General features: G+C 34.2%; 1 protein-coding gene across 9 annotated transcripts in view; it reads right to left on the bottom strand.

Annotated features, from left to right (window-relative positions):
- Positions 1–13012, bottom strand: part of CEP44 (centrosomal protein 44) — a 29813-nt gene that overhangs the window by 2794 nt on the left and 14007 nt on the right. For 8 of the 9 annotated variants that reach the window (XM_037727883.1, XM_017498532.2, XM_017498528.2 and 5 more), the window contains 5 exons: positions 11655–11801; positions 11145–11267; positions 6122–6292; positions 4923–5129; positions 4130–4196 (listed from right to left, as the gene is read on the bottom strand). In XM_037727883.1, coding sequence (XP_037583811.1) covers positions 4130–4196; positions 4923–5129; positions 6122–6292; positions 11145–11267; positions 11655–11801 — 715 coding nt within the window. The remainder of the gene's footprint in view (positions 1–4129; positions 4197–4922; positions 5130–6121; positions 6293–11144; positions 11268–11654; positions 11802–13012) is intronic. The other variant, XM_017498535.2, reaches the window with a different exon arrangement.

Raw genomic sequence — 13012 nt, 5'->3', positions numbered from 1 at the left:
TGCCAGTTGCTCCATTTCTCTGCTTTTCTCTATAGAATGGCTTTCTCTGCTGACTCATCATTGAACCACATAGCCAGCCCAGTCCAGGCTCAATATCATTTCACTAACTTATTCGTGGTGTCCTAATTCCAAATCTAAGAGAAGGTATTTTGACTCAACACACTTTGGATTGGTATTCTCTGGGTTAGGTGTCTATTCTTAATCCAATTAGCTAAGCCTGGGGGTCAAGATTACGGGGTACAAAGCTGAAGACTAGCAAAACCCAGATCTTTTAGCAGGAGCTGTGGACAAGAGGTTATTTTAAGAAATAATTTGAAATTAGGCAGGAACTATATCTACTATGCCCTAAAACTTGGATTATTTTCTATGGGTACAGATAGTTGTGCTGAACATTTCTTATGTCTTTCCAAAAAGAGGAGGGGGCCCTAATATAAGGAAACAGGTCTGGGAAGACAGATAAAGGGTAAAGGAATGGCTCTCTTTGTCTTCCACTTTGGGGTCCAGACTTTGAGCCATCTAACCTTATTCAAGGGTGTGCCTCATGGTGGGAGAAAGCTGGCATTAGGCAGCTGGCAGGCTATTCCTATTTATTCCTATGGTTAGAGGTTACAGAGTGCACTATTACAGAACACTAGCTATATTTAATAGCCAGATCAGTTAAGTGCATATTAATTTTAATTTTTCTTATTGCTTTCCTGAATCTTTTAGTAAAGTCTTACTTGTTTAAACATTAATCATTTCTTAGCTGTGCTACAGGGGATTGAGAAAAAAATTGATAACTGAGTTCAGGTTGGAAAAAAATCGGGAAAGGCAATGGCAACAGACACCAGGCCCCGACACCAGTTGCTACGTCCTTCAGTAGTGACTGCTAACAAGTCTCTATGAAGAAAGAGTCTCTTCTTCTTCTAAGGGTATGGGACATGAGATCTTCTAGCCAACTCTAACAACATGACAATTAATCTTTCACTGCCATCTTTGGAGGCTTATCACCTTATTCCACTAAAAGAATCAGTAGGGTCCTTCACCATTTAATAATTTGTAAGCCAATACTTCTAAATCAAGGACCAATGTATGCATCTAACTGCTTTCTAGATATTTGTCTTAAGTGTTTTAAACATAATTTATTACATATCACAAGTGAATTGATTATTTCTCCCAAACCTTCTCTTCCATTAAAGAGTAACTAACAATCATCTACCCAATCACATGAGCCAAACACAAGTAGTCAGTTTTAACTTTCTTACTCTCCTTCACTCTTTCTGTATCTATCAGGGATCATGGCATATCAATTTTAACATCTAAATATCTCCCAAACAAATCTTTATCCTCACTAGCATTGCCTTAGTAGATACGCTCATTATTATTTGGAAATAATGATCACTAAATACTCTTCAAATTATCCTTGCCTATCTTACTTTCCTAACAAATCACTATTCTGCTTTGATGACAATTTTTGTGAAACACAAACTTGAGAATACTTGCTAAAAATCTTTCGATGATGCTAGGACAAACTCCACGACTTGATCTTTCTACTCTTCTGCTTCAGCTTCCTTCAGCACCACACTATTCTGTGGTGCCACACCTTTCTTAATAATATTTTTTTCCTCTGAGATGAAAAAGGCATAAAACAAAGCAAAACAAACAAACAAGCAAACAAAGAAGCAGCCCTAACAGTTGGTGCCCTATCTGGCAGTTAACACCTAACGTACTGTACCCTCTACTGAATATAATTTCATAAAAAATAGCATCACATGAGGTCACTTCATTACTGTAATGAAACAAAACCCCTAAAACCACTGTCATGTCTGAATACAGATAAAACAAGGGCACCATGTAACCACATAAATGACCGGACAGATAAAAGCCCCCCTTACCTAATACAAGTACCTATTTTATGAAAATTTCAACTCTATTTCATTCTTACCATCAATCATCAAATTGCTCCTGATTCCTGATGCACCCATAGCCCTTGCTACCTCAAGCCCTCTCCTAAATTATCCAATGCAAGCCCAATTCTTAAAAGCCTCTGCTAACTCACTCTTACCAAGACATTAAGGTGCCTTACAGTTCATGGAACACTGTATTCCTGATAAAGGCAAAACAAATCTAGAACCTCGCAAAAACTGTTCTTGATTTAACATGATTCTAAACCAAGAATGGTAAATTATTGCTTTCTGCAACCAAATGAAATCAAACTCTCCTATTTCCAAGTAGCATGTATAAGGTATAATGTGTCTTTATAAACTTGAGTCTTTTGATTAACTTAGATCAGATCATAAACTCTGAGACCAGGTATTTACCCTAATCGTAATCTCTAATCCGTTTCAGATAGTGGTCTATCTGTTAATTATTCTCAGTCCTGGCAACAGTTTTTGAAATTTAGCTATGTGAGTCTGGGCATGGTAATGCACACCTGCAATCCCAGCACTGAGAAGCAGAGACGGGAGGATCAGTTGAGCTCAGGAGTTTAAGGCCAGCCTGAGCAACATAGCGAAACCTTGTCTTTACTAAAAACAATAAATAAATAAACAAATAAATAAAAATTAGCCAGTTGTGGTGGCACACACCTGTAATCCTACCTATTCAGGAGATTGAGGCAGGAGGATAACTTTAAGCCAAGGAATTAATACCCAGGAGACTGCAATGAGCTATGATTGCACCACTGCACTCCAGCCTGAGCAAGAGTGAGACCATCCTTGTCTCACAAAACAAACAAATAAAATTTAGCCATGTGTTTTCTAAATAGGTTAAATATATATTCTATAATCATGTCATTAAAAAAAAAAATAAGCCTGAAGATGTAAAATCAAACTTGCAAAAGGCAATGTTTTGCAAATAGCAAGCATTCAATATTCTTTCAATGTGTAAATATTTAAACTCTACTATAGGCGAATATTGGTGATAAAAGCACAGATATATTTTCTGTGTGCTAGACAGGCAGACCATAAGATAAAGTTTTGCTCCCAAGGATCCTATAGTCAAGCTTTAACATTCGTTAAATAAATACATGAATGGATAAATAAAACAGGCAACATTTTACCAAATCTGAAATCTGCAGCCTGTAGTAAATTTAGCTGCCTTAAATAGAATCTCAAATAATTACATTTAATAACCTAATCACCAAAATTATTCTCCGTGTGATGATATTGATAGGTGCTCCAAATATGCAGTGGTTAAGAAAAACCTTCAAATCAGTTGCCTAGATTCAAATTTGACCTGCCATTCAGTAACTGTGTGACTTTTGTCATAGTTACTTAATTTTGCTGTACCTCAGTTTCCTCATCTATAAAATATAAAAATAGTACTTATCTTGCATTCAAGAATTAAATGAGTTAATATAGTAAATAGTGCTAGGCACACTGTTACTTCTAGAATATACTGTTATTTTATTGTGACATATACAGTAGAGCTAAAAGATTTTATAATGTTAACCATCCAGAGATATTAAAATTTAACTTGATGAATTCTCAATTGGACAAAACATCTCTTTATAGATATGACTTAATCACAGATGTAGCACACAATTTAGATCTGTCTTTTAAAAAATATAAGAATCAAAAAAAAAAAAAAAACAACAAAGCTGTCACTGAAAAACAGAAATCTTATCCTGAGCAAAATATCAATAGCCTAGTAAAGTTATGTGACACGGAAAAGACCTGTCCTAATATTAGATCTTTCTCATTTTATCATTATCAGTGAACTATTCACATGTAAGAAGTTTGCAATACTTTATAGGTTACTGACAAAGATGTTTTCTTCTCTTACATGTTATTATTTACTTATGAGAAAGCTAGTACCTACCTCAGCTTAAATTTTAAAAGTTGGAGGCCTATTTTAATATTCTAGAGCACTTGATTATTCTAGAATGATTAAGACAGTAAAATATCTCTAAAAATTTTCAATTTTGTACACTAAAATTTATTCACCCACTCTGTTAAGTGAAATAAGTAGGCTGGATTCTTAAGCAATTCTTGGCTTTGGAGGTATGCAGGTTCATTATTTTCTTTGTTCTAAGAGCTTTGCAATTTCTAAACAATAAGGGTTAAGAATATTAAAATTACCAAATACCTATAATAATCATTTTTCTGAAAACTCATCATACCAATTCTAATAGTATTTACAAACTTACGAGGATTCAGAAGATTCATGTCGCTACAAGAAGCGTAGTCTTCACTTATTTCATTAAGCTCATCACTCTGAAATAACAGTTAAATATTTACAATGAAATAAAAGGAAAACCCCTCATTTTATATTCTTAATACCAAGCATAAAATATAAAGATAGCATGATAAATGTTTAAATATTTTTAATTTTTGTATTTATAAAGTAATACATATACTGTATGTTCCACATATAAGAAATGTTTTAAATATGAAAGCAGATAGCAAGCTTCTTAAATCCATCAACTTCACTTTCTAGGAAGGAAAGACAGACCAGAAATTGAAATCCTGAGTAAAAGAAACAAATTCCTCAGATTTGATAAGGCAATGGTAAATTTGGTAACTCATCTATGAAATTCACAATATGATTGAAGTAAATGAGTGAAAAAAAGAAAAAAGTTATCAATATCTTCTGTATCTTTTCTACTCTATGAAAATAGGTCATCTGTACTATTAAAAGATATAAAATAATATTAGGCTTTTCATAAAATCTATCACATTCTTCCCTCATTTTAAGTTCTTCAAGTATTATTAACATCTGTAAAAATTCAACTTACAAGTTTTTCAGATTATCTTATTCAATGAAGAGAGAAACAGCCACAATAACATACAGGCTGTATTTAAACAGGACTTTGTTCTAACTAGGTATTAACTCATCACTCAAGTATTCTCATATTTAGCATTCCCCCAATAACATACATATAACAAAGAAATACTTTGATATATCTGAGATATTTTATAAATGTTAAAGGAAGAAAATACCTTTTTAGACAAAAGCATTTCTGTTTCAAGAAGAGTAACACGACTAAGGAGATTAGTCCAGGTCTTTTCGTCCACCATCACTTTTCCTTTCATTTTTTGTTCCAAATAGTCTAACCTTTTCTCTATCAAAGTTAGTTTCTTAAGATTTTCTTGGCATTCAGCAAGCATAGTCTGTACTGCAGTGATCTCAGGATTAACATTTATATCCTAAAAAGGTTAGAGAGATTAACAGTAAAATTATAGAAACTGAATTTCCTTTAAAATTAATGTATTCCCACTTCCACTGTGTTATCTCAGTAGTTAGGAGAGACAGTCCTGCTTGAGAGTCAAGAGGGTTATCTCTGGATGGAGACAACTTGGCCACTTAAACTAGTTCTGAAAATTTATGACCTTGATGCCTGCATTTCATCATCTTAAAAAAAAAAAAGAGAGAGAGAGAGAGAGGTAAGAGCAGTATCTACCTCATATGATTCTTGTGATGAGTTAATCTGCATAATTCTCTTAATACCAGGCAGTAAAATAAAACTAGTATTAACTAGCTTCTTGAAACAACACCTAGCACAAAGCTAAGAAGAAATGACCAAAAACAATACTCAGTGCATTGAGATTGTTCAGTTTGCCATATAACAGGAAGTAGGTCCAATGGGCATCTGGTAGTTTCTGTAAGTGACAATTACATATTGATATACTGAGATCTGTAGAAGTCACAAGACATCGAAGCACAGAAAAAGAAGTTTTAGCAGGAACAGTAGAGCTCAGACATATATTGGGGTCTGTGGAAATTAAGAGTAATAGAAATGGCATCTTAAGAGAGACAGAAAAGAATAGCCAGGACCCAGAAAGGAAAATGAATAGGCAATAAAGTGCCAATGTTTTCCATTCACCAGTAAAGAAATAGGTGGTAGAGAACCTCCACTGTGCAAAGTAGTATATCTCTATGTCTCACTAAATTGTAGATTTCTTAAAGCCAAGTACCATATATTATTCTACTTTGCATTACTCCAACACTTAGCCCAGCACCCTAAACATATCCAGCAAATAATTATTTTTAATGAGACTTACTGATTAATTGTAACATAGGTAAAATATCATGATTAATAATTCAAAAGGCTAGAAATATTCCCAAGTTTAGAGGCTAGAATATTTAAATATTTAAGTAAGAAATATTGGTATCTATTTAAAAAGTCCAAAATTGTTACCTGTTGCTCAGCCTCGATTTCAGGAACCTTTAGTTCAGGCATCTTTATTTCAGCAGCATTTAAGTCAGACACAGTAACTGCTTCATTAACATCTGTCACTGTACTTAACGTATCCTCAGGCATGTTAACATTATCTTCATTATACAAGTGACGAATCACCACAGCTTTTTTCTGTATAGGCAAAAATATGGAGGAAACACTTCAATGTTCTCCTCCCACAGTTTTTATTTTTTTAAACTTTTAAGTTCAGGGGTACATGTGCAGGTTTGTTACACAAGTAAATTTGTGTCATGGGGATTGCTATGCAGACTATTTCATCACCCAGGTATTAAGCTTAGGACTCATTAGTTATTTTTCCTGAACTTCCTCCTACCCTCCACCCTCTGAAAGGCCCCAATATGTGTTGTTTCCCTCCATATATCCGTATGTTCTCATTATTTAGCTCCCACTTATAAGTGAGAACAAGCAGTATTTGGTTTTCTGTTTCTGCATTAGTTTGCTAAGGATAAGGACCTCCAGCTCCATCCATGTCCCTGCAAAGGACGTGATCTTATCCATTTTTATGGCTACAGATTATTCCAGTGTATATGTACCACATCTTCTTTATCTGCTCTATCATTGATGGGCATTTAGGTTGATTCCATGTCTTTGAGATTGCATTTACGTTTGCTATTGTGAATAGTACTGCAATGAACATATGCATACATGTGTCTTTACAACAGAACAATTTATGTTCTCTTGAGTACATACCAAGTAATGCGACTGATGGGTCAAATGGTATTTCTGTCTTTAGGTCTTTGAGGACTTGCCATAATATCTTCCATAGTAGTTGAACTAACTTACACTCCCACCAACAGTGTATAACTGTTCCTTTTTCTCCACAACCTCACAAGAATCCGTTGTTGTTGTTGTTGTTGTTGTTGTTGTTGACTTTTTAATAATAGTCATTCTGAGAAGCGTAAGATAGTATCTTATTGTGGTTGTGATTTGAATTTTTCTAATGATCAGTGATGTTGGGCTTTTTTTCATATGATTATTGGCTGCACGTATGCCTTCTTTTGAGAAGTATATGTTCTTTTTCCACTTTTTAATGAGGTTGTTTTTTTCTTGTAAATTTGCTTAAATTCTTTGTACATGCTGGATATTAGGCCTTTGTCAGGTACAAGTTTGCAAAAATTTTCTCCCACTCTGGAGGGTGTCTGTTTACTTGGCTGATAGTTTCTTTTGCTGTGTAGAAGCTTTTTAGTTTAATTAGATCCCATTTGTCAACTTTTGCTTTTGCTGGAATTGCCTTTGGCGTCTTCATCATGAAATCGTTGCTTATGCCTATGTCCTGAGTGGTATTGCCTAGGTTGTCTTCCAGAGTTTTCGTAGTTTTGGGTTTTATATTTAAGTCTTTAATCCATCTTGAGTTGATTTTTGTATACGGTATAAGGAAAGGGTCTAGTTTCAGTCTTCCGTATATGACTAGCCAGTTACCCAGCACCATCTATTAAATAGGGAAACCTTTCCCCATTGTTTGTTTTCATCAGGTCTGCTGAAGATCAGATAGTTGCAGGTGTTTGGTCTATTTCTGGGTTCTCTATTCTCTTCCATTGGTCTATGAGTCTTTTCTTGTACTAGTACCATGCTGTTTTGGTTACTGTAGCCCTGTAGTATAGTTTGAAGTTGCGTGGCATGATGCCTCTAGCTTTGTTCTTTCTCCTTAGGATTGCCTTGGCTATTCGGGCTCTTTTTGGTTTCATATAAATTTTAAAATAGTTTTCTTTAGTTCTGTAAAGAATGTCAATGACAGTTTAATGGGAATAGGACTGAATCTATAAATTGCTTTGGGCAGTATGGTCATTTTAACAATACCGATTCTTCTTACCCATGAGCATGAAATGTTTTTCCATGTGTTTGTGTCATCTCTGATTTCTTTGAGCAATGTTTGATAGTTCTTACAGAGATCTTCCACCTCCCTTGTTAGCTATATTTTTAGGTATCTTATTCTTTTTGTGGCAATTGTGAATGGGAGTTTGTGATTAGTTTTCAGCTTGACTATTGTTGGTGTATAAAAATGCTAGCAATTTTTACACATTAATTTTGTATTCTGAGATTTTGCTGAAGTTCCTTATCAGCTTAAGAAGCTTTTGGGCTAAGAAGATCCTCCCACAATTATTTTAAACATACGCACAGTAATTTTGCAGAAGGAACACCAATCTTTAATGATTTTTAAAAGTTTAAATTATCATATATAATGTATATATCAAAACATTACAATTACTAATATTACTATTAATGTGATGATAAAATTAGAGTTATGACTTAACACAACTCTTACCTTTTAGAAAAAACACTTAAATATTTATTAAATTATGTCTGAGATTTGTTTTAAACTGTTCCAGTTTTGTTTGTGTGGTGGTGGTGGGTGGGTGTTGGGAAATAAAGGCAAAACAAGATTAGCAAAGAGATGAGAAATTGTTGAAGGTGGATATAATGGGTACGTTTGTAAATCTTTGAAATGTTCCATAATAAAAAGTTATTTTTAAAAAAGGTTGCTGCATAATTCACTTATAAGTAATCAAGAACTGGCTCTATGAGTAGGACTCATTACAATTTTTCTATGAAACAAACTGCAATTTATTAGATCTTCAGCTAGCAATTCAAACCTAATAATGACAAAGAAAAAGTCCTGACAAAAAAGCATTAGGTCACGCTAGGCATTTATATAGAAATCTTCTACCTACTTCCTATTCTATAGTTTGTATATACACTATAAAAACATATGTGACTCAGAAGTCACATAGAGCACACCATATAAGGCACGGGGATATGAGATAATTTGCTTTAATACTGACTCAACTTGTTTGCTTATAAACAAAGAAATATACTTCTAGACTCTATCTTTTCTGAATCTGATTACTTTCAATACTTATTCAAATTCCTGACAAAGACCTGATATAAATTTTGATAGAAAACAAAGAAGGCTTTTCTTTAAGAAAATGAAAAGTCTAACGTTTTGAAGTTTACATTTTTCTTGGCTAGGACAATTTAGATTGTCCCCTCAACTCTCATACTGAAAAAGAAGATTGAAAACTATACTTAATTATATCAACTTATATATAATAAGTGCTCACAGTATACCTAATCCTGTGCTAAGCAAAATGAAGGTACAAAAAAATCAGTATAAGAAAATCCCTGTTTACATATGTTCCTTCTAGTTGATGAAGAATATAAGCTATAAGTCATTTAACAATTAGAAAATAATATATAAAACTAACAAGAGTTAGATGAGTTAGAGATGCAAGTGTACAAAAATTATGTGCACTTATTCAAAAATCGTGCCTCTGTTTACAACAGCAAAGACCTGGAACCAACCCAAATGCCCACTGATGATAGACTGGACAGGGAAAATGTGGTACATATATACCATGGAATATTATGCAGCCATCAAAAATGATGAATTTGTGTCCTTTGTAGGGACATGGATGAACCTGGAAACCATCATTCTCAGCAAACTAACACAAGAGCAGAAAAACACCGCATGTTCTCACTCATAGGCGGGTATTGAACAATGAGAACACATGGACACAGGGAGGGGAGCACTACACACTGGGGTCTGTTGGGGGGAAATGGGGGAGGGACAGGGGGGGGGGGGGGATGGGGAGAGATAGCAAGGGGAGAAATGCCAGATATAGGTGAAGGGGAGGAAGGCAGCAAATCACACTGCCACGTGTGTACCTATGCAACAATCTTGCATGTTCTTCACATGTACCCCAAAACCCAAAATGCAATGAAACAAAAACAAAAACAAAAATCGTGCCTCTTTATCATTCTTTATATTATACTCGTTACCTAGAGCAAAACAGGCACTTTAAAAAGAAGTGGCATAAGAACCTTTTCTTATAATAAAACTTCACTTTTTTAAGGTATAAAGGAATAAATACATATTTTTTTGAGATGGAGTCTCGCTCGGTCACCCAGGCTGGACTGCAGTAGTACAATCTTGGTTCACTGCAATCTCTGCCTCCAGGTTCAAGCAATTTTCCTGCCTCAGCCTCTTGAATAGCTGGGGTTACAGGGGTCTGCCACCATGCCTGGCTCATTTTTATATTTTTAGTAGAAATGGGGTTTTGCCATGTTGGCCAGGCTGGTCTCGAACGCCTGACCTCAGTTGATCTGCCTGACTTGGTCTCCCAAAGTGCTCGGATTAGAGGCATGAGCTACTATGCCAGGCCCAAGAATAAATTTTTAAAATATATTCTGTTTACATAACTCATCTATTTTGGATTAGGACAGAAATAATTCTCTAGATTATACTTCAGCCAGGAATTATTCACATCCTTTATTCAATTACACCATTGATAATTCATCTGATATTCTATCATTCAATCAGAAAGAGTTTTCTCCAGATGGAAGACAGCTGAAAGTATATCATAAAATAATATTTTAGCTTATATCTCCCTTACTGGTAGAAAAACTGTATCTCTGAATGCATTAGATTCATTTTGCCACAGCTGATCAAAGCAGGTAAGGGCAGAGAAATCATCTCTTAACAAAATGAAAACATTCAACATATTAACTGAAAACCAGATTCTACATGTAGGGACTACCAATCATTGGATAATTCATACTTGGTTACAGAAATACAAATGTACATAACTGAATCATTATAAACTATCACTATTACTAATGTAGGTTCTTCATACGTTCCCATGTTTTAGGAAGACCAGATATACAATTAAGAGCAAATGTAGACAACTGCTTAAGATAATCTTCCTAAATCACTACCCTTTTGTTTAGGAGACTAGGCAGAATTAGAAACCAGAAATAAAAAGAGAACACCTACTTAATTTTACATTTCTATCCACTGTTATAACTTCCGGAATATTTCTCAAAAGAATATGACATGCACTGTTAAAAATCCCTACACTCCATTATCTAATTACAATGTTTCACCAGGTGCCAGTCAGAAAAGTGAACACTGTACATTGATTAGGTAACTCTTAAACTACATGATGTTTTCTTTGTGGTTGCGTACCTTTCCTGAAGTTATAAACCTCCCAGTGCTATCAATGCCAATAGCTTCTGCAGATATTTTCTCATTGCTTAAAGGAGGTTCTGACTTAGCAGAATTCATTTTCTTCCTTTGTTGTGATGGAATCTTAAAAAAAGGTATTAGTCAAAATAACAGATTTTGTGTGAAAGCATAATTATATATTAAAATTCCATTAACATTTAAATTTTCATGTATGAAATATAGCTGACAAATGATGAGACTCAGATGAGACTACATGTCTTTTAAGAAGTAATCAAAATGTATTATGTTTGAACTTAGTTTAACACCAGCAGTTCCCAGACACAGATGTATAAAATAAAAGAGCAGTATTTAAAATAAACATCAAGCTTTATAAGGTTACTCAAATATTTGAATAATACAGTAAGTGTACTATGTAATAATTTGTGATCTAGGGTATTGATTTTATACATTAAAGTACTGAGCCATCTATTAATAGCATATATTAGCATTAAAATCTATTCATAAAATTACCTTCTGAAGATTGCTTAATTCCTTGTGCTTTTTCATCACACAATTCAAAATATCACAAACAATTTGAATTTTCCGTTCTGCAAACCCACATTGGATGAACTGCTTTTTCGTCAAAATTGGTTTATAATTAAATTGATCACGAAGAAGCTGCAGAGGAAACAGACTGATGTAATAATTGGGAGCAATTCATTTCTAAAACTCAAAATGATAAATGACCAGCTGGTCAGAGGAATAATGGCCACTTTTGAGAGGACAAGGAAAACTAAGCCATGAACTAAAGAGTACTGAAGTAATTTATAGGGCTGGTGTTAAATCATGATCCGGTAAAAGAGATATCAGGTGGAAGACAGGTAGCCAAACATATGCTGTAGAAGAGAAGCTGTCCAGAGAGATGGCCAATATGGTGAAACCCTGTCTCTACTAAAATACAAAAAATTAGCTGGGCATGGAAGTGTGCGCCTATAGTCCCTACTCAGGAGGCTGTGGCAGGGGATTTGCTTGAACTGGGGAGGCAGAGATTGCAGTGAGCAGTGAGCCTAGATCGTGCCACCGCACTCCAGCCTGGTGACAGAGCAAGACTCTGTCTCAAAAGGGGGAAAAAAAGACTACATTTGATAAATTGGTTTTACCATTAAAAACAAACTTTAATAAAAACCACAGTACTTAAGTAAAAATTAAATGATAAAAGCAGGGTTTAAAAAAATCAAATACAAAATTAAATTAAGTATACACCTAGTACAAGTGTAAATACTAGGGTAGATACAACATAAGACATACTCTCAGACCTCAAAGAATATATCAGTTAAAAAAAAAGAGTATGTCAGTAATAGTTTCTTCTTACAAACAACTAAATTAACTTATAATTATAAAAAACTATAAATTTAGCTGAACATAATTACATTATTCTCTAATATTCTGCCAGTATACCAAATTTTACTAAAATTTGATATAAAAAGGGCCAAGAACAGCTGACAACAAATGTTTATTTGCCGTCACTGTATTTATTAGAATAGGAAACATTCAAAAAGCAAACATTAATTATATCTTGATTTCAATAGCGGCTACATTTAAATGAGATAAATACAAATGAAAATAGCCTGACAACTGTATGTGCCGTATATATTTAATAATTTATAACTAACAGTCATTAGAGTGAATCGGCAACCAACAGAATGGGAAAAAATTTTTGCAGTTTATCCATCTGACAAAGGGCTGATATCCAGAATTTACAAAGAACTAAAACAGATTTATAAGAAAAAAACTAACAAGCCCATTCAAAAGTGGGCAAAGGATATGAACAGACACTTTACAAAAGAAGACATACATGAGGCCAACAAACATATGAAAAAATGCTCATC

This window comes from Cebus imitator, unplaced genomic scaffold (assembly GCF_001604975.1).
Source record: "Cebus imitator isolate Cc_AM_T3 unplaced genomic scaffold, Cebus_imitator-1.0 Scaffold243, whole genome shotgun sequence".
Classification (NCBI taxonomy): domain Eukaryota; kingdom Metazoa; phylum Chordata; class Mammalia; order Primates; family Cebidae; genus Cebus; species Cebus imitator.
Note: the sequence above shows the minus strand (reverse complement) of the source record. Positions and strands in the feature narration are given on the sequence as shown.